Here is a 20,869-nt window from a genome sequence, read left to right as displayed (position 1 = left end):
CTACAACAGCGCCCGAAATGGACCACCAAGTTACCAAACATTGCGATCGGTAATCTTGTACTGATCAAGGACTCTAACGCGCCTCCATCGGCATGGCTCTTAGGACGGGTAACTCAGGTGTTCACAGGAGATGATGGCCTCGTCAGAGCGGTTCAGGTTCTCACCAAATCAGGAGAAGTCACTCGCCCTATCACGAAGATTGCAGCCCTACCTGGTTCAGAAACGGAGTTTCAGGGGGGGGCGGGATGTTGAGGAACCAATTGTCTTTTAACTTACATTGCTATACGCAGCAAGGCAAAGACTCATGAATGATCTTGCACATCTCACAATGCTTTTGTTTTTTGTATTTTCTCTTAAGTTTTCTAGAATATACTGGCGCCAGTCTGGTATGCTCTGTCTCTGTCACTCTTTATAAACCTATATGACCTACGTAGTTACGTAAGAATTGAAAATTTAGTAATAAGCAAGCAAACGAACGATCAAGACGTGTTCTAGCAGTGGCAGACACAGTTCAACAAAATTGAAGTAAAAATAAAGTTAAGTTCTTATGAGATATTAAACACAGTGGTTTATTGTTCATCAACTTGTATTACAGCTGTGGCCAACAGTGTTGGTTGTGCCGTTACACAAGTATTAATACTCTCCTGTTTTTCTTCTGAATGGAGTAAGGTATGGTGTCCTTTACTGCACAATGAACAGACCATTTCATTAGTGCACACTTTATTGCTTGAATCATTTAAACATCTTGTGCAAAGCTGTACTTTTTTGGCTGTTTCATACCTTTCCGTATGTGTCAATCCTTTAAACTTATAGAACTTATACGCTTAATGCCCGGCAATTTTGCAAATCGTACATTTAGCTTCGAATTCAGCATAATTTAAAACAGTTTGTAGCAGTTTTTTCTCTTCTTTGCTCATGGCACTTAACGAGCAATATCTTTGCTCCAAGTATTCCATGACATCAGATAGCATTTGAATTTCCCTTGTTTTTCTAATTTGGCTCTCATACAACTGTAGAGCCTCTCTGTCAAATTTCCTTAGCAGCAGTTGAGCGAATATTACGTCAACTTCATCGGACAAATTTGCTTTAATTTAAATTAAGTGTATTGACTCATTAATTATGTCAATCACTCCCTTTACAGTTTTTGCGGATTCATTGTTGATCATCGGTAAATCAACGATCCGACTTAGTTGCTCGGAAAATACCCTCCGATTATTCTCGTACCGCTTGGTTAACAGTTCTCAAGCGGCACTATAATTGTCAGCTGAACCTGACAATAGATGAGCTACCATGCTCCTTGCTTCGCCCTTTAACGCGGATTTTAAGTAATTGAACTTAAGAGCCAGACTTAAATCGCCTCTTTTTTCAATTAATTCCGTGAATAATTCCACAAACAGATCCCATTCTCTAGGTTCTTCAGAAAATATGGGTACATGTATTTTTGGCAACACCGGTAGTTCCTCTCTCACGGTAACATTCTCAACTTTCAAATTTTTCTGATCGTTTATTTTCTCTTCTAATGCTACTAAGGTATTCTGAAGGTCGAACTCCAATTCTTCTAAGACCTCTTTAAACGTTTCATTATCTATGTATAGTTCATGTGTATAAGCTTGGCACACCTGTACCTTCCTGAACAAGAATTTTATTTTTTTAATATACATTTCGCCTGTTCTATGGTCTATCGTACGTAAATCTTTGCTCACCATCTCCAAATATTGCTGGAGAAGACGAACCTTTTCTTCAAATTTTCCTGGTTCTCATTACTGGAGGTCGCGTTTCCCCGCGACTCTCCGTTGCTGGCCTTAACATTTTCTGACATTGTTGCATCTGCTTCAATGGTTTCCAAAACAACAGTGCTCTGCCTGCTAGACTCTCTTTTAGCTAGTAATCTGGCTGCCATATCTAAACCTTCCTCATACTTTCCATCTGTGAAATAGTACTGTAGAGTTACTCCACTCTCTAGCATTTGGCTATGGTAACTAATCCATAGCTTCTGTATCTCACTTACTTCGTTAAGAATCTTGCTAGTAAACTTACTAGCATGTAACTCTTCTAGCTTCTTTAACCTTTTATGCAACTCGTGTTGCTTCGCTAACAATTTTTCAGTTTTTGTGGGGAACATTTTTTTAGGATACCGGTATAAGTATATAAGTATATAATAATAAAAAAAATATTTATAACTATTTTAATTTATATCTTATCTGATGATCCTGTTGTAGACACCGTTCGCCACTGTTGTCCGCCAAGTAGAGTTGTCTGCCGCTTCTTGTCTGCCAATGGGTAGCGATAGTTTGCTCGCCTTTTTGTTTTATATTACGTCTCGATCAGCTGCTGTTGTCCAGGGCCTATGGGCTCAGGCGGTACCGGTGCAGGTCATCGCACCAGACTTTCTTCTATTGGCAATGTATATTCTCCAGCGGCCTCTCCTTTGCAACTATCTTGTTGCTCTGCTGCTGTTGGTAGTTGCCAATTTGCAACTACATATAGTGTATATAATATACACTAGTTCACTTTTTTCGATATTAGGGCTTCGAATACGCCACACACCAACTCCGTAATTAATTTTTTTACCGCCGCCGAAATTATTGCAGTTGCTCGACTAGCCAAACTGCCTTTATATACTCGGTCTCACGCACTTTTTATTTATTAAGCAATATTTTGCTTTTATATTATACTCTGTCTCTTACCACTGGTGGGGGAAAACAAGGTTTTTTTTTTATTATTTTGCTACCTTTAGCTGATCTTAGCATTTACACTTGCATAAGAATCCAGACTTTAAGGAGCTGATTCATTCTCTGAGTCTCTTACCACTGGTGGGGGAAAACTACAGAGTTCCCTTTACTCGAAGGACCTAAATGATATATCCGGCTCGAAGGACCAAAATGAATAGGGATTCCCGGAGAGAAGGAAAATAACCCAATCTTCATTCGTTGAATTCAAAATATGAACTGATTTTATTTACAAAAGTACGGAGTTTCTATAGAAAATCTAAGGCTCTAGGAGGTAACAATTGTTCTTAAGGAGATCTTCTTCTAGTACGACTCACACCCATGCATTCGGGGGTTGAAAACTTATTCTTAAAGAAGCAAGACCAGCTACATAATGGAAGTTTAACTCTAGCAAACCAATATTATGTTGTTTTAACGATTATAACTGACTTCCTGTTCTTTTGTATTCTGCCGTATGGTTAACTAAATTGGCTTCTACTAAATTTTATATTATATTTGGCAAATTACTTATATCGCCCAATGCTTAACAATTTCTGTTTCGGGATAGCTACCCACTCCTAAAGTGTATTACTGTGTTGACTTCTAGCCTTTTTATATGATGAAAACTTTAAAGACCAACTACACCTGCTTTTCGGTTTAAGCCAATGTGGCTTTTGCTCCACTGTTTTGATATTTCGGTTGTTCACGCCACCGGGTGAACAGCAGTGAGCGGCGAAGAGCAGTGAGGAGTGAGGAGGGTTTTTTGATCCTCGGCATCTACGGTCACACAAGGAGGAGTGACTTGATTTTTCCCATGGGCATCGCCATTTATTCTAAGACGAGATTTTAACCCGACACGCGTTCTTCTCCTGTAATTTGCCTTTTTCTCGAATTGTAAATCTGTTCAACCCGCAGCCATCTCGTGTGTGTCGGGACATAGTATCACTTAAAGAAATAAATCATAATTGAATTAAAACGAAGTTTTTCGCGCGTTTTAATTATTTTACTCACGCACCAGACCCCTGAAGACATTGGCACCCACCAACCATTTGCCGCTTTTTTGGGTCCTTCCGCCCCTCCACAAACACGGTAATACCTGAAATTTGAGCGGTTATTCTGTTCAAATGTTGTCCCTTTATTTTGCAATACCTGCTCTTTTTCTAATACAGACTTAGACAATTTTTTAACGGATTCTTTTTTGAAATTATTTTTTAAATTATCTTTATTTATTATTGCCATTTGCATATTCCTTTTTTGTACTGGCTCTGGGATATATAATTTTTCTTCCCCAGTTTTTACTTTACCTCCAATGTGAGGTCCTGCCGGGGGCCATAAATTTATTTCGTGAGTTTTGTTGTTGAGTTTGTTTGGCATTGTATTTTTTTTATTTTGACATTTACCTTTCTTGTTCTCCCAACGTTGTTTAAAACCTGTGGCATCTATTGTTGTTGCCACTACAGATTTATACTTTTTTGATTCGGTGCATCCCGAGACGATCCAACCAAATTGAGTATTTTGGCCTAGTAGCCCATCAATTTTTGTAATTCCCCCTTTTAAGATTTGCGTATAAACGTTTACACCCATTATTATATCAACCTTACCAGGTTTATTAAAAGAAGGATCAGCTAGCACGTAAGTTTGCCATTTTGACATATCCACGTTTGCTATTTTTAATGGAAGAGCTTCCATTAACTTTGGCAACATAATTGCCTCTACCTTAAGATGTCTTTTCCAGGAATTTCGCGTTTTTACATCTATTTTTACCTTATATTTTGATTTTTGGGCTTTTATTGTTTAATTTTAGGTAATTTTAATATTTGAGCGGCCTCTTTGGACAAAATGGTGCTCTGTGAACCACAATCAATAAGGGCTCTTAGAGTCATATATCCCCCATTTACATTTTTTACTTGTATTACAGCTGTGGCCAACAGTGTTGGTTGTGCCGTTACACAAGTATTAATACTCTCCTGTTTTTCTTCTGAATGGAGTAAGGTATGGTGTCCTTTACTGCACAATGAACAGACCATTTCATTAGTGCACACTTTATTGCTTGAATCATTTAAACATCTTGTGCAAAGCTGTACTTTTTTGGCTGTTTCATACCTTTCCGTATGTGTCAATCCTTTAAACTTATAGAACTTATACGCTTAATGCCCGGCAATTTTGCAAATCGTACATTTAGCTTCGAATTCCGCATAATTTAAAACAGTTTGTAGCGGTTTTTTCTCTTCTTTGCTCATGGCACTTAACGAGCAATATCTTTGCTCCAAGTATTCCATGACATCAGATAGCATTTGAATTTCCCTTGTTTTTCTAATTTGGCTCTCATACAACTGTAGAGCCTCTCTGTCAAATTTCCTTAGCAGCAGTTGAGCGAATATTACGTCAACTTCATCGGACAAATTTGCTTTAATTTTAATTAAGTGTATTGACTCATTAATTATGTCAATCACTCCCTTTACAGTTTTTGCGGATTCATTGTTGATCATCGGTAAATCAACGATCCGACTTAGTTGCTCGGAAAATACCCTCCGATTATTCTCGTACCGCTTGGTTAACAGTTCTCAAGCGGCACTATAATTGTCAGCTGAACCTGACAATAGATGAGCTACCATGCTCCTTGCTTCGCCCTTTAACGCGGATTTTAAGTAATTGAACTTAAGAGCCAGACTTAAATCGCCTCTTTTTTCAATTAATTCCGTGAATAATTCCACAAACAGATCCCATTCTCTAGGTTCTTCAGAAAATATGGGTACATGTATTTTTGGCAACACCGGTAGTTCCTCTCTCACGGTAACATTCTCAACTTTCAAATTTTTCTGATCGTTTATTTTCTCTTCTAATGCTACTAAGGTATTCTGAAGGTCGAACTCCAATTCTTCTAAGACCTCTTTAAACGTTTCATTATCTATGTATAGTTCATGTGTATAAGCTTGGCACACCTGTACCTTCCTGAACAAGAATTTTATTTTTTTAATATACATTTCGCCTGTTCTATGGTCTATCGTACGTAAATCTTTGCTCACCATCTCCAAATATTGCTGGAGAAGACGAACCTTTTCTTCAAATTTTCCTGGTTCTCATTACTGGAGGTCGCGTTTCCCCGCGACTCTCCGTTGCTGGCCTTAACATTTTCTGACATTGTTGCATCTGCTTCAATGGTTTCCAAAACAACAGTGCTCTGCCTGCTAGACTCTCTTTTAGCTAGTAATCTGGCTGCCATATCTAAACCTTCCTCATACTTTCCATCTGTGAAATAGTACTGTAGAGTTACTCCACTCTCTAGCATTTGGCTATGGTAACTAATCCATAGCTTCTGTATCTCACTTACTTCGTTAAGAATCTTGCTAGTAAACTTACTAGCATCTAACTCTTCTAGCTTCTTTAACCTTTTATGCAACTCGTGTTGCTTCGCTAACAATTTTTCAGTTTTTGTGGGGAACATTTTTCTCTAATTCATATATTAGGATACCGGTATAAGTATATAAGTATATAATAATAAAAAAAATATTTATAACTATTTTAATTTATATCTTATCTGATGATCCTGTTGTAGACACCGTTCGCCACTGTTGTCCGCCAAGTAGAGTTGTCTGCCGCTTCTTGTCTGCCAATGGGTAGCGATAGTTTGCTCGCCTTTTTGTTTTATATTACGTCTCGATCAGCTGCTGTTGTCCAGGGCCTATGGGCTCAGGCGGTACCGGTGCAGGTCATCGCACCAGACTTTCTTCTATTGGCAATGTATATTCTTCAGCGGCCTCTCCTTTGCAACTATCTTGTTGCTCTGCTGCTGTTGGTAGTTGCCAATTTGCAACTACATATAGTGTATATATACACTAGTTCACTTTTTTCGATATTAGGGCTTCGAATACGCCACACACCAACTCCGTAATTAATTTTTTTACCGCCGCCGAAATTATTGCAGTTGCTCGACTAGCCAAACTGCCTTTATATACTCGGTCTCACGCACTTTTTATTTATTAAGCAATATTTTGCTTTTATATTATACTCTGTCTCTTACCACTGGTGGGGGAAAACAAGGTTTTTTTTTATTATTTTGCTACCTTTAGCTGATCTTAGCATTTACACTTGCATAAGAATCCAGACTTTAAGGAGCTGATTCATTCTCTGAGTCTCTTACCACTGGTGGGGGAAAACTACAGAGTTCCCTTTACTCGAAGGACCTAAATGATATATCCGGCTCGAAGGACCAAAATGAATAGGGATTCCCGGAGAGAAGGAAAATAACCCAATCTTCATTCGTTGAATTCAAAATATGAACTGATTTTATTTACAAAAGTACGGAGTTTCTATAGGAAATCTTAGGCTCTAGGAGGTAAAAATTGTTCTTAAGGAGATCTTCTTCTAGTACGACTCACACCCATGCATTCGGGGGTTGAAAACTTATTCTTAAAGAAGCAAGACCAGCTACATAATGGAAGTTTAACTCTAGCAAACCAATATTATGTTGTTTTAACGATTATAACTGACTTCCTGTTCTTTTGTATTCTGCCGTATGGTTAACTAAATTGGCTTCTACTAAATTTTATATTATATTTGGCAAATTACTTATATCGCCCAATGCTTAACAATTTCTGTTTCGGGATAGCTACCCACTCCTAAAGTGTATTACTGTGTTGACTTCTAGCCTTTTTATATGATGAAAACTTTAAAGACCAACTACACCTGCTTTTCGGTTTAAGCCAATGTGGCTTTTGCTCCACTGTTTTGATATTTCGGTTGTTCACGCCACCGGGTGAACAGCAGTGAGCGGCGAAGAGCAGTGAGGAGTGAGGAGGGTTTTTTGATCCTCGGCATCTACGGTCACACAAGGAGGAGTGACTTGATTTTTCCCATGGGCATCGCCATTTATTCTAAGACGAGATTTTAACCCGACACGCGTTCTTCTCCTGTAATTTGCCTTTTTCTCGAATTGTAAATCTGTTCAACCCGCAGCCATCTCGTGTGTGTCGGGACATAGTATCACTTAAAGAAATAAATCATAATTGAATTAAAACGAAGTTTTTCGCGCGTTTTAATTATTTTACTCACGCACCAGACCCCTGAAGACATTGGCACCCACCAACCATTTGCCGCTTTTTTGGGTCCTTCCGCCCCTCCACAAACACGGTAATACCTGAAATTTGAGCGGTTATTCTGTTCAAATGTTGTCCCTTTATTTTGCAATACCTGCTCTTTTTCTAATACAGACTTAGACAATTTTTTAACGGATTCTTTTTTGAAATTATTTTTTAAATTATCTTTATTTATTATTGCCATTTGCATATTCCTTTTTTGTACTGGCTCTGGGATATATAATTTTTCTTCCCCAGTTTTTACTTTACCTCCAATGTGAGGTCCTGCCGGGGGCCATAAATTTATTTCGTGAGTTTTGTTGTTGAGTTTGTTTGGCATTGTATTTTTTTATTTTGACATTTACCTTTCTTGTTCTCCCAACGTTGTTTAAAACCTGTGGCATCTATTGTTGTTGCCACTACAGATTTATACTTTTTTGATTCGGTGCATCCCGAGACGATCCAACCAAATTGAGTATTTTGGCCTAGTAGCCCATCAATTTTTGTAATTCCCCCTTTTAAGATTTGCGTATAAACGTTTACACCCATTATTATATCAACCTTACCAGGTTTATTAAAAGAAGGATCAGCTAGCACGTAAGTTTGCCATTTTGACATATCCACGTTTGCTATTTTTAATGGAAGAGCTTCCATTAACTTTGGCAACATAATTGCCTCTACCTTAAGATGTCTTTTCCAGGAATTTCGCGTTTTTACATCTATTTTTACCTTATATTTTGATTTTTGGGCTTTTATTGTTTAATTTTAGGTAATTTTAATATTTGAGCGGCCTCTTTGGACAAAATGGTGCTCTGTGAACCACAATCAATAAGGGCTCTTAGAGTCATATATCCCCCATTTACATTTTTTACTTGTATTACAGCTGTGGCCAACAGTGTTGGTTGTGCCGTTACACAAGTATTAATACTCTCCTGTTTTTCTTCTGAATGGAGTAAGGTATGGTGTCCTTTACTGCACAATGAACAGACCATTTCATTAGTGCACACTTTATTGCTTGAATCATTTAAACATCTTGTGCAAAGCTGTACTTTTTTGGCTGTTTCATACCTTTCCGTATGTGTCAATCCTTTAAACTTATAGAACTTATACGCTTAATGCCCGGCAATTTTGCAAATCGTACATTTAGCTTCGAATTCCGCATAATTTAAAACAGTTTGTAGCGGTTTTTTCTCTTCTTTGCTCATGGCACTTAACGAGCAATATCTTTGCTCCAAGTATTCCATGACATCAGATAGCATTTGAATTTCCCTTGTTTTTCTAATTTGGCTCTCATACAACTGTAGAGCCTCTCTGTCAAATTTCCTTAGCAGCAGTTGAGCGAATATTACGTCAACTTCATCGGACAAATTTGCTTTAATTTTAATTAAGTGTATTGACTCATTAATTATGTCAATCACTCCCTTTACAGTTTTTGCGGATTCATTGTTGATCATCGGTAAATCAACGATCCGACTTAGTTGCTCGGAAAATACCCTCCGATTATTCTCGTACCGCTTGGTTAACAGTTCTCAAGCGGCACTATAATTGTCAGCTGAACCTGACAATAGATGAGCTACCATGCTCCTTGCTTCGCCCTTTAACGCGGATTTTAAGTAATTGAACTTAAGAGCCAGACTTAAATCGCCTCTTTTTTCAATTAATTCCGTGAATAATTCCACAAACAGATCCCATTCTCTAGGTTCTTCAGAAAATATGGGTACATGTATTTTTGGCAACACCGGTAGTTCCTCTCTCACGGTAACATTCTCAACTTTCAAATTTTTCTGATCGTTTATTTTCTCTTCTAATGCTACTAAGGTATTCTGAAGGTCGAACTCCAATTCTTCTAAGACCTCTTTAAACGTTTCATTATCTATGTATAGTTCATGTGTATAAGCTTGGCACACCTGTACCTTCCTGAACAAGAATTTTATTTTTTTAATATACATTTCGCCTGTTCTATGGTCTATCGTACGTAAATCTTTGCTCACCATCTCCAAATATTGCTGGAGAAGACGAACCTTTTCTTCAAATTTTCCTGGTTCTCATTACTGGAGGTCGCGTTTCCCCGCGACTCTCCGTTGCTGGCCTTAACATTTTCTGACATTGTTGCATCTGCTTCAATGGTTTCCAAAACAACAGTGCTCTGCCTGCTAGACTCTCTTTTAGCTAGTAATCTGGCTGCCATATCTAAACCTTCCTCATACTTTCCATCTGTGAAATAGTACTGTAGAGTTACTCCACTCTCTAGCATTTGGCTATGGTAACTAATCCATAGCTTCTGTATCTCACTTACTTCGTTAAGAATCTTGCTAGTAAACTTACTAGCATGTAACTCTTCTAGCTTCTTTAACCTTTTATGCAACTCGTGTTGCTTCGCTAACAATTTTTCAGTTTTTGTGGGGAACATTTTTTTAGGATACCGGTATAAGTATATAAGTATATAATAATAAAAAAAATATTTATAACTATTTTAATTTATATCTTATCTGATGATCCTGTTGTAGACACCGTTCGCCACTGTTGTCCGCCAAGTAGAGTTGTCTGCCGCTTCTTGTCTGCCAATGGGTAGCGATAGTTTGCTCGCCTTTTTGTTTTATATTACGTCTCGATCAGCTGCTGTTGTGCAGGGCCTATGGGCTCAGGCGGTACCGGTGCAGGTCATCGCACCAGACTTTCTTCTATTGGCAATGTATATTCTCCAGCGGCCTCTCCTTTGCAACTATCTTGTTGCTCTGCTGCTGTTGGTAGTTGCCAATTTGCAACTACATATAGTGTATATAATATACACTAGTTCACTTTTTTCGATATTAGGGCTTCGAATACGCCACACACCAACTCCGTAATTAATTTTTTTACCGCCGCCGAAATTATTGCAGTTGCTCGACTAGCCAAACTGCCTTTATATACTCGGTCTCACGCACTTTTTATTTATTAAGCAATATTTTGCTTTTATATTATACTCTGTCTCTTACCACTGGTGGGGGAAAACAAGGTTTTTTTTTTATTATTTTGCTACCTTTAGCTGATCTTAGCATTTACACTTGCATAAGAATCCAGACTTTAAGGAGCTGATTCATTCTCTGAGTCTCTTACCACTGGTGGGGGAAAACTACAGAGTTCCTTTACTCGAAGGACCTAAATGATATATCCGGCTCGAAGGACCAAAATGAATAGGGATTCCCGGAGAGAAGGAAAATAACCCAATCTTCATTCGTTGAATTCAAAATATGAACTGATTTTATTTACAAAAGTACGGAGTTTCTATAGGAAATCTTAGGCTCTAGGAGGTAAAAATTGTTCTTAAGGAGATCTTCTTCTAGTACGACTCACACCCATGCATTCGGGGGTTGAAAACTTATTCTTATTATACCCTTGCAAAAAGGGTATATTAATTTTGGTCAGAAGTGTGCAACGCATAGAAGGAAGCATCTCCGACCATATAAAGTATATATATTCTTGATCAGCACGACGAGACGAGTTCAAATAGCCATGTCCGTCCGTCCGTCCGTCCGTCCGTCCGTCCGTCCGTCTGGATCAACGCAAACTCCTCCTAGACCGTAAGAGCTACAGAGCTGAAATTTTGCATGTAGGCTTGTATATACTGCAGGCGTTGTATATCTCGGATTCAGCCGGATCGGATTACTATATCATATAGCTCCCATACAAATGACAAAGTCACGAACAGTGACTTTTCTTAATAACTTCGGTATTTTCTGAGCTATTATCGTGAAATTTAATATTGGTGAGTTAATTACACATATAAACGACTATGCCAAATTTGATCAAGATCGGGTGACTATATCATATAGCTCCCATAGGAACGATCTTTCGAAAACAGTGACTTTTGTCAATAACTTCGTTACTTTTGACGCAATTGTCATAAAAATTTATATTTCTCAGTTTAGCATATCTTTTAATGACTGTGCCAAATTTGATTAAGATCGGGCGACTATATCATATAGCTCCCATAGGAACAATCGGTGGTGAACAGTGACTTTGATCAATAACTTCGTTATTTTCTAAGCCGTTCTTTCGCAAGCATTAGACCTTTTACACAAAAAACTTGCAAGGGTATACAAACTTTGACGGGGTCAAAGTTAGCCCCGGCCCTCTGGTTTTAGGCACTGCGTCGGCCACTTGACATCCTGCCGTTGTGATCGTTTGGGTTAGTTTACAATTACAAGTGTTTTTCCCACAACGCGTGTGGCTGATTGTAATTCTAGTCATATGCTAGGTTAGTTGTTTGTCCCAAAGTACAGTTGTATTGTATTTTCTTTAGTGCATCTGATTTGGTGAAGCCGCTTCAGATGGACACGATGTTTATTCTTAAACAACTATCTTAATCAGGTGAATTTCTTAAACTTGTTTCCAAATATTTTGAATGATTCGCATAGTTTATGTAAATTCCGGGGGCGGAAGGTAGCATGGCAAAAAGTTGGAACAATTATTTTCTGCGCGCATTGTTCATGAACGGATTGCGTTTATCGATAAGACAGATGTAGCTATAAGAATCTATACATACATAAGCATTGTACACACACACATATTTGTGCGCTGCTGTGACAGCGATTTTTCTCTTTTGGTTTAGTAATAAATTGGCACTCAACTGATTCAGTAGCAAAGAAATACAAAGGGAAATTATCCAACTTAATTTTTAAGGTACAGTCCACTGCTAGACCAAATCATATTTTGGTCATTCGAGCCGGATAAGGGAATCGGTTTTCGTTCGAATAAAGTGCTTTCGTTCGAATTTCTTTGGATCTATTGGAAAGTTTTGTGGGTTATTACTCTGGAATAGTTCTGTACAATGGAAGAACTAAAGGTGGGTCGACGGAGCCGACTCAAGGCCAGCATAACAAGGATTCTGGATTGGTCGGAACGAATCCAAACTACATCAACTACTGAGGTAGCCGCTCGGATGGATCAACTCCAGTCCGTGTGGAAGGAATTTAATGGAATCGGGGATTCCATAGCCCTTCTGGAAGATGTGGACGGCTATGTGGATCCAGAGGTCGATCACGTGACCTACGAAGAGAAGTACTTGAAGGCATATTCTTTACTTCTGGGAAAAAAACGGTTAGTTCAGCAACAAGCATCATTGTCTGGCGACGGCAATGGCGCCATTGGTCTGCACGCATATAACGACGACATCGTTCATCTGCTGCAACAACAACAACAACTCTTTGAACAGTTAGCTGCAAACCAGAGCAGTTCAAACTTGTCGCTGCCCGCTCGCAATGAGATGGCTGCTTCGGGTTCGACTTCGGGAAACAACACGACGGCATTCGTTCATGGCGGAGAATTGCCAAAAATTCAAATAAAACGGTTCGCTGGACTCTACACAGAGTGGCCAGCTTTTCAGGATATCTATGAGAGCACGATACACAATAAAAGGCAGTTAACCAACACTCAAAAGTTTCATCACTTAAAAACACTGCTCGTCGATGATGCTGCCAACTTGGTGCGGCACCTGGCGATAACTGACACGGCTTACAACACTGCTTGGGAACGCTTAAAGGAAAGATACAATAGGCCACGCCATATTGTGAACTCATTTTTGGAGAAATTTATGGGTCTACCAACGACAAACAAAATTGATGTGTCCATCTTACGCAAGGTATCAGATGGCACAAATGAGATTGTTCGCGGTCTGGATGCGATCAATCAAACAGGACGGGACTGCTGGATACAATATCTGGTATTGGAAAAGCTTGACGCTGATACACGGCGCAGGTGGATTGAGCGCAGCATGGGCAACGAGGCGCCCACACTGGAGGAATTCTTCAAGTTCTTAGATGATCGTTGTGAGGAATTAGGGCTCAGCAAACGGGAGATTGCGTTTGGAGGCAAAACGCCGGCGCAAATCACACACACAAAACAGTTCACACATTCGATGGTTGCAGTTCAAGCTGGCAGCTGCACCAAATGTCAGGCGACGGATCATAAGTTGTATGGCTGTCAACAATTCATGGATTTAACACTTGCAGAACGTCGTATGTTCATCAGGGAAAAGACTTTATGTTATAATTGAAATCAGGGCATATGGTCAAAAACTGTCCATCATCATTTTCATGCAAATATTGTAAAGGTAAGCACCATTCTCTGATCCATGATCCAGGTAACTCAATGGCTTTAAGGAACTTGCAACAAGGAAAAAGGGAGAATCAGCGTAGTCCAAACGCTTCTCATCACGATTTGTCTACAACAAGTCTAGTGGCTCATAATGGGAGTGCACCAGCAACGGTTTGATCACAAAGCTCTGCGAAATTGAAAACAGGAAAAGGTTTAAATCGAAGCATATTGCCTACTGCAACGGTTTATGTTCAAAAGGTAAATGGAGACTACATTACATGTCGTATCTTGCTAGATACTGGGTCGGAGCTTTCATATGTATCAGAACGATGCATACAAGCACTTGGATTGCCACGGTCGGCATCATCCATTTTGGTCACAGGATTCTCTTCGGTTCAGGCTGACACCACAAGGGGAAGCAGCACGCTTCAGATAAAGTCAAGGTATTCAAACAATCACTTAACGGTACAGGCTCATGTTCTTGGCAAAATCACATCAACACTGGAAAGGCAAAACATTGACGCATCGGCACTTGATGTCTTTAGCGATCTTCAACTCGCTGACTCGGAATTCACCACAAGCGCTCCAATTGACGTTCTTTTGGGCGGTGAACACGTTTGGTCTACAATCACAGGGAAAAAGTTGTACGTTGCAATATCATCGATTTTCGGATGGGTCATCAGCTCTAGAACGATGCCCCAAGCTAACAACGCTTTCGCTTTGACATCATACATTGATGTTAACGCTTCGCTCCAGAGGTTTTGGGAGCTAGAGGACATCAGTTCCACAACCAAATTGGAACCTGATGATGAGCAGGTGGAGAAACACTTTCTCGCTACGCACACTCGAGATGAAAAGGGGAAGTACATCGTGGAACTTCCATTGAAGGTCGCTAATCCTGAATTTGGGGATACTCTACAAGGAGCTCTTAATCTTTTCCAATCGGTGGAACGACGTTTACAACAAGATGCAAATCTAAGAGCAAAATATGTCAACTTTATGAGGGAATACTTCGATTTGGGGCATATGCGCGAACTGCCACCAGATGAAGTCAATAATGACCAACGGTTTTATCTACCACATTACCCGGTTTTGGGTCGGAAACTGAGAGTAGTTTTCGACGGATCATTTTGCGACACCAAAGGCAAATCACTAAACGATTATCTCTTTACAGGGCCTAGCATTCAACGCGATCTCTTTGCTGTCTGCTTGCGCTTTCGGATGTATAAATTTGTATTCTCAGCCGACATAGTCAAGATGTTTCGGCAGATTTGGGTGAACAACAAACACCGCAACTGCCAGAGAATTGTCTGGAGAAAAAGGCCATCGGATCCAATCAAACACTATCAACTATGCACCGTCATTTATGGCACCTCATGTGCACCATTCCTGGCTGTTAGGGTATTAGAGCAACTGGCTACTGATCATCAGCAGGAATTCCCGAATGCTGAAAAATCTTACAAGAGGATTTTGATGTCGACGATGTGCTCACTGGGTCAAACAGTGAGGAGGAACTGATACAAAATCGAAAGGAACTTATTCAACTTATGTCCTGTGCTAATTTGAGCTTGGGAAATGGGTATCAAACACACCTCGCATACCAACAGAAGGAACTGATTCTACACAATCATCTCCAGTGAAGGTTCTTGGACTTTACTGGCAACCTGGTCTTGATACACTGTCTTATAATGTTGGTCTAAAAGGAAATGTCGATTGTACAAAACGACAAGTTTTATCGGATGTCTCACGGATCTTTGATCCACTTGGGCTTTTGGCACCAATTGTGGTCCAATTCAAAATACTCTTTCAACAATTATGGCTTCTCGATTTGGGATGGGATGACAAACTCCCTAAGCAACTAGCGGACAATTGGCTCAAGTGGCGAGCAGATTTGGATATGCTACTACACATTCAAATACCCCGGTTGGTTGTCAACGACACCGACAACATTGAATTGCATGGATTCTCCGATGCATCGACGAAGGCATACGCTGCTGTAGTGTACAGCAGAGTAATCAACAAGGATGGCTCGATTTCTACATCGATTATGGCTGCGAAGTCTAGGGTGGCTCCGCTAAAGCAGCAATCTCTGCCCCGCCTAGAGCTTTGCGCGGCACTGCTCCTAAGTCAACTCATACGTTCGATAAAGGCGGCACTTCGACATCAAAAGGTCACGGTTTTTGCATGGTGCGATTCCACAATCGTACTCTATTGGCTATCATACGCACCCTCTCGACTAAAGACATTTGTTGGGAACAGAACTTCGGAAATTCTGGACACCATTCCAAGGCACTATTGGCGTCATGTGGACTCCAAATCAAATCCAGCTGATTGCGCATCCAGAGGTCTCATGGCTGCAGACCTAAAGAACTTTCAGTTATGGTGGAATGAACCGTCATGGATACGTGACGCGGATCAGTTTATGGTAAGGTTAAACTCACAAGTCTGTTTGAATATTTCAGAAAAGAACATAGAAAAGGAAGTCAAATCCAATTGTCTGACTGCATTAGTAGAGGCAACTCCTGATCATCCACTTGATCATCTTGTTCAACGAGTATCTTCATGGTTGACGCTCGTTCACACGGTTCCTACGCTTTCTACGGCGCACTAAGGGTCCATTTGGGGACAAGGGCTCAAACTGTCTTACGTTTGAGGAAATCACCGCGGCACGCATTGTATACTTGCGCCACGCGCAAACCTGCTTTCAGGATGATTATCAATTGCTACTCGCAAATAAACCATTGCGAAGTCGATCTCAGCTGACTAAACTCTCGCCAATGATCGACAAGGACGGACTACTCAGGGTTGGAGGACGCTTGCACCACTCGCAATTGTCCACAGAGGCGAAACATCCAGTTTTGCTACCGAAATCTCATTGCATCACCAAGCTGATACTTGAGTCAACCTGCACCCTGGTGTCTCTTCACTTTTGTTATGGTACCTCAAAGATTCTGGATATTTGGCGCAAGGAACTTGATAAGGAAAGTCACACACGACTGTTTGGCTTGTTTTCGACAACGGCATCTTACATCACAACAAAGGATGGCTGATCTACCCAGCATTCGTGTCACTCAGGCACTTCCATTTGTAAACACTGGATGTGACTATGCTGGTCCAATCCTTCTTAAGGATGGAAAGGGGCGCAAACCGCGCATTGGTAAGGGCTACATATGCCTATTTGTTTGTCTGGTCACATCGGCAATTCATCTGGAACTTGTAACGGACTTGAGCACCGACTCATTCTTGGCCGCGCTAAGACGTTTCGTCTCTTTGCGTGGCAAGTGCAACAAAATCTATAGCGACAACGGAACGAACTTTATTGGAGCTAAACGCTCTTTTGATGAAATGCAGAAGCTGCTGGCATCTCAACCACACATCGAAAAGGTTAGGAACACTCTGGCGAATGATGGCATTCAATGGGTATTCATTCCACCACATGCTCCTCATTGGGGAGGAAAATGGGAATCTGCAGTCAGAAGCGTAAAGCTGCATAGTCGCCGAGTCATTGGGAAATCTACTCTCACCTACGAGCAGATGCGAACTCTACTTGCACAAGTCAGTGCAGTCGTCAACTCACGACCCTTGTGCTACAACTCGGACACAGATGTCAATTATTTGTCGCCAGCACATTTCTTGATCGGCAGGCCTTTCACAACCATACCAGAGGCAGACTTAGGCCACATCCCCGTGGGCCGACTTGGGTACTGGCAAAGTATCCAATCTATGATGCAAGGCTTCTGGAAGCAATGGCACCAGGAGTATCTTACCACATTGCAACAGCGTCCAAAGTGGACCACTACAACACCAAATATAGCAGTCGGAGATGTGGTGCTTGTAAAGGAATCGAACACCCCACCAGCTCACTGGCATCTGGCGCTGGTTCTCGAAGCCTACCCAGGCAAGGATCAATTGGTTCGAGCGGTCAGACTCAAGACCTCTTCGGGAGAATTAACTCGGCCAATCACAAAGGTTGCGGTATTGCCCCGTTCAGAAACTGTGTTTCAGGGCGGGCCGGGATGTTCATGAACGGATTGCGTTTATCGATAAGTCATATGTAGCTATAAGAATCGACACATACATAAGCATTGTACACACACACATATTTGTGCGCTGCTGCGACAGCGCTTTTTCTCTTTTGGTTTAGTAATAAATTGGCACTCAACTGATTCAGTAGCAAAGAAATACAAAGGGAAATTATCCAACTTAATTTCAAGGTACAGTCCACTGCTAGACCAAATCACGCATACTATGCCAGTATACATACTAATTTTGTGACTTTAGCTTTGTTAGTTTTCGAGAAAATCAGTTTTGTTTAATTTGCGGGGCGGAAATGGGCGTGGCAAAATTTTTTAATTAGTCAATATCTGCGCGTCTATTAAGCTAACTTACATACCATAAAGACGGTAGCTTTTATAGTTTTTAAGAAAATCTGTTTTATGTAAATTCTGGGGATGGAAGGGGGCGTGGCAAAAAGATGGAACAATTATTTTCTGCTCACTTACTAAACGAGTATATTCAAAAAACAAATTTGAAGCCTCTATCTGTTATACTTTTTAAGAAAAACAGTTTTATGTAAATTCTGTGGTAGTAAGGGGGCGTGGCAGAAATTCCAATTAACTCTATACATTTACATACCACACGAGTCTACATACCAAATTTGGTGGCTCTAGCTCTTATAGTCTCCGAGATCTACGTGTTCATACAGACTGACGGACGGACGAACGGACGGACAGACGGACATGGCTAGATCGACTCGGTTGTTGATCCTGATCAAGAATATATATATTTTATGGGGTCGGAGAAGCTTCCTTCTGTCTGTTACATACATTTTGGCGACTCTAATATACCATTTCACCCCATGGGTGTATGGTATAAAAATTAGTCAAAAGTAGTGTTGTCAAACGTACACTTAAAAAAATGTTTGTTGACATATGGTAAAATTTATTATCTCCGCAAATATTTCAGTGCCCCCAGATAGTGTTTGAACAGCGAATAAGACAGACAATGCATTGCAATGCCAAGGTTTCAGACGCTACACACGTAGTCTCTGGATTTTTGCTTTGATATCATCACGGATATTTGGGTGCATTCTGGAGATTACAAAATTGTAAAATGGATTTAAAACGACATTTATTAAAGTGTTTTGGGTGAAAAGGAATTAAAAAGTGTCTCTTGATTGTGATGTGTAGTAAAAATTGTCAAATAGTCATCACTTTGCAGTAACGGAACAGAAAAGTTAATAGGCAATTCTGAAAGTGCGACAGAGACAGACAAAGTCTACGGAAATGTTGAGAGCTTGCGTACTATATCAACACGACAATGTATAATTGCGCTAATTCGAAGGAGAAGAGTTTATGTGCAAATGTTATAGTGTGAAAGAAACAAACGTACATCGTAGAATTTGTTACAGCTGGTCGAAGTCAAAAGCAGCGAAGTTAGCGACAAAAGGGGAGATGAAGCAGCTTAAAACCGACAAAATTGAACACGAAAGCAATACGATAGAGAAGGGAGAGCGATCACATTTTAGGAGCGAGCCGGCAATTTATTTTCTGGAGTGCAGACAACAGGTTGGTAAAAAGAGGCTGCATGTTGTGACTGTGGGGATATCCACACCCCGAGAAAAAAGGTTTTCTTCTTTTAATTGCTTCTATTGCCAGTAGACAAAAAAATATTGATTACTCATAATATAGTCCAACAGCATCAACAGCCGAGACGATCTAGACATGTACGTCCGTCCGTCTCGGAGAGAATAAGCGACAGTGCTACCAAAGTTATCGAGTTTGTTTCAAAAACAATTTGTCCCACCCCCACAAAACAATTTGTGTATACCAAATATTTATCATATTTTCAGAAGGGCTAATTGTAAAATAGTAGAACATAAGGATATAACACCTCAAAATAAAAGATTCGACTGTACTATATACATTTTAGATAAAAATCTCTCCATATATACCGCCAGCAAATGTTGGTGGCCTTCCCGATTCTTTTTCTCTTCTTCTCCCCTTAGTTAAGATAGTTAGTCTTAAAAGTTCAAGCAAAGTTTTTCTTTTCCTTTCTCGTTTTCTTTGCAAAAATAGTTACGATTATACTTATCCTTAGTAAGTACAGATTAATTAATTCACAAAATGAAATTAAAATTTAAATCAGAACTAGAGAGCTCGATTAGAGACAGTGTCCATAGTATATAGAAAATAAGCACTTTTGTTTGTTTAAGTAAATGCATATATATATCTGTAAATAAACAATTAAACAAAAAAAAAAAAATTAAATTTAATGAAATTAAAGAAACTTTTTATTATTTTTGATAAAATAAACAGTGGAAATTATAATTAAAAAAATAATCGCCTTCGACTGAAAAAATAATCGCTTATGACTGAAATAATGACTCAAAAAACAGTCGCGCATGAATGTAAATGCACATCAAAAGGGAGTCGCGTATGATTAAAAATGCGATTTAAATATGATTCGAAAGAGATTAAAAAAGGGGTATACAATACAACAAATATGTCAAATTTAAAATAACAAATGCATTTACGTATTTTTAAAAAATTTGTTCACATGTTTTTTACAAGCATATCTTAGTATATCGCTCACTCAAGCATTCGAACACCCTTGAGCCCCCACCAGCCAACGGCAAACTCCAGCCTTACGGAAAAACATTTAGATGCATAACTTGGATATTTTTAGCCCGGGTTTGATTAAATTTGATGTTTTGCTAAATATTAATATCAAATTTAAGTGTGCCAAATTTGATTGCACAAGGTAGAAAATTACGGGAGATAATCAAGTTTTTTCAAATTACGGGGGCGGAAAGAGGCGTGGCATAATCTTTACATATACAAAATGTGCGCATTTACTAAGAAAATATACATACAAAATATGGTACCTCTAGCTAGAATAGTTTTTGAGATAAACGCCACTAGCGAACAGCCAATTCTGCCCTTATACACATATTTTGAATGTTTCTTGTCCAGTTTCAATAAAATTTGGTAGTTTGGTAGAAAAAATTAA

General features: G+C 39.6%; 2 protein-coding genes across 2 annotated transcripts; both read left to right on the top strand.

The window, feature by feature from the left end:
• The first annotated feature begins 14,551 nt into the window (after positions 1 to 14,551).
• Positions 14,552 to 15,376, top strand: LOC124460957. The gene has a single exon (XM_047012544.1). It carries the CDS (start codon positions 14,552 to 14,554, stop codon positions 15,374 to 15,376), a length of 825 nt encoding a protein of 274 aa, XP_046868500.1.
• Positions 15,377 to 17,203: 1,827 nt separating this feature from the next.
• LOC124460956 lies at positions 17,204 to 17,884 on the top strand. The gene has a single exon (XM_047012543.1). It carries the CDS (start codon positions 17,204 to 17,206, stop codon positions 17,882 to 17,884), a length of 681 nt encoding a protein of 226 aa, XP_046868499.1.
• The last annotated feature ends 2,985 nt before the right edge of the window (positions 17,885 to 20,869 follow it).

This window comes from Drosophila willistoni, unplaced genomic scaffold (assembly GCF_018902025.1).
Source record: "Drosophila willistoni isolate 14030-0811.24 unplaced genomic scaffold, UCI_dwil_1.1 Seg169, whole genome shotgun sequence".
Taxonomy (NCBI): domain Eukaryota; kingdom Metazoa; phylum Arthropoda; class Insecta; order Diptera; family Drosophilidae; genus Drosophila; species Drosophila willistoni.
Note: the sequence above shows the minus strand (reverse complement) of the source record. Positions and strands in the feature narration are given on the sequence as shown.

Bases quoted from the DNA above. Each gene is read 5' to 3' on its own strand.
- LOC124460957 (XM_047012544.1), top strand. From the start codon at position 14,552: ATGCCCCAAGCTAACAACGCTTTCGCTTTGACATCATACATTGATGTT.
- LOC124460956 (XM_047012543.1), top strand. From the start codon at position 17,204: ATGCAGAAGCTGCTGGCATCTCAACCACACATCGAAAAGGTTAGGAAC.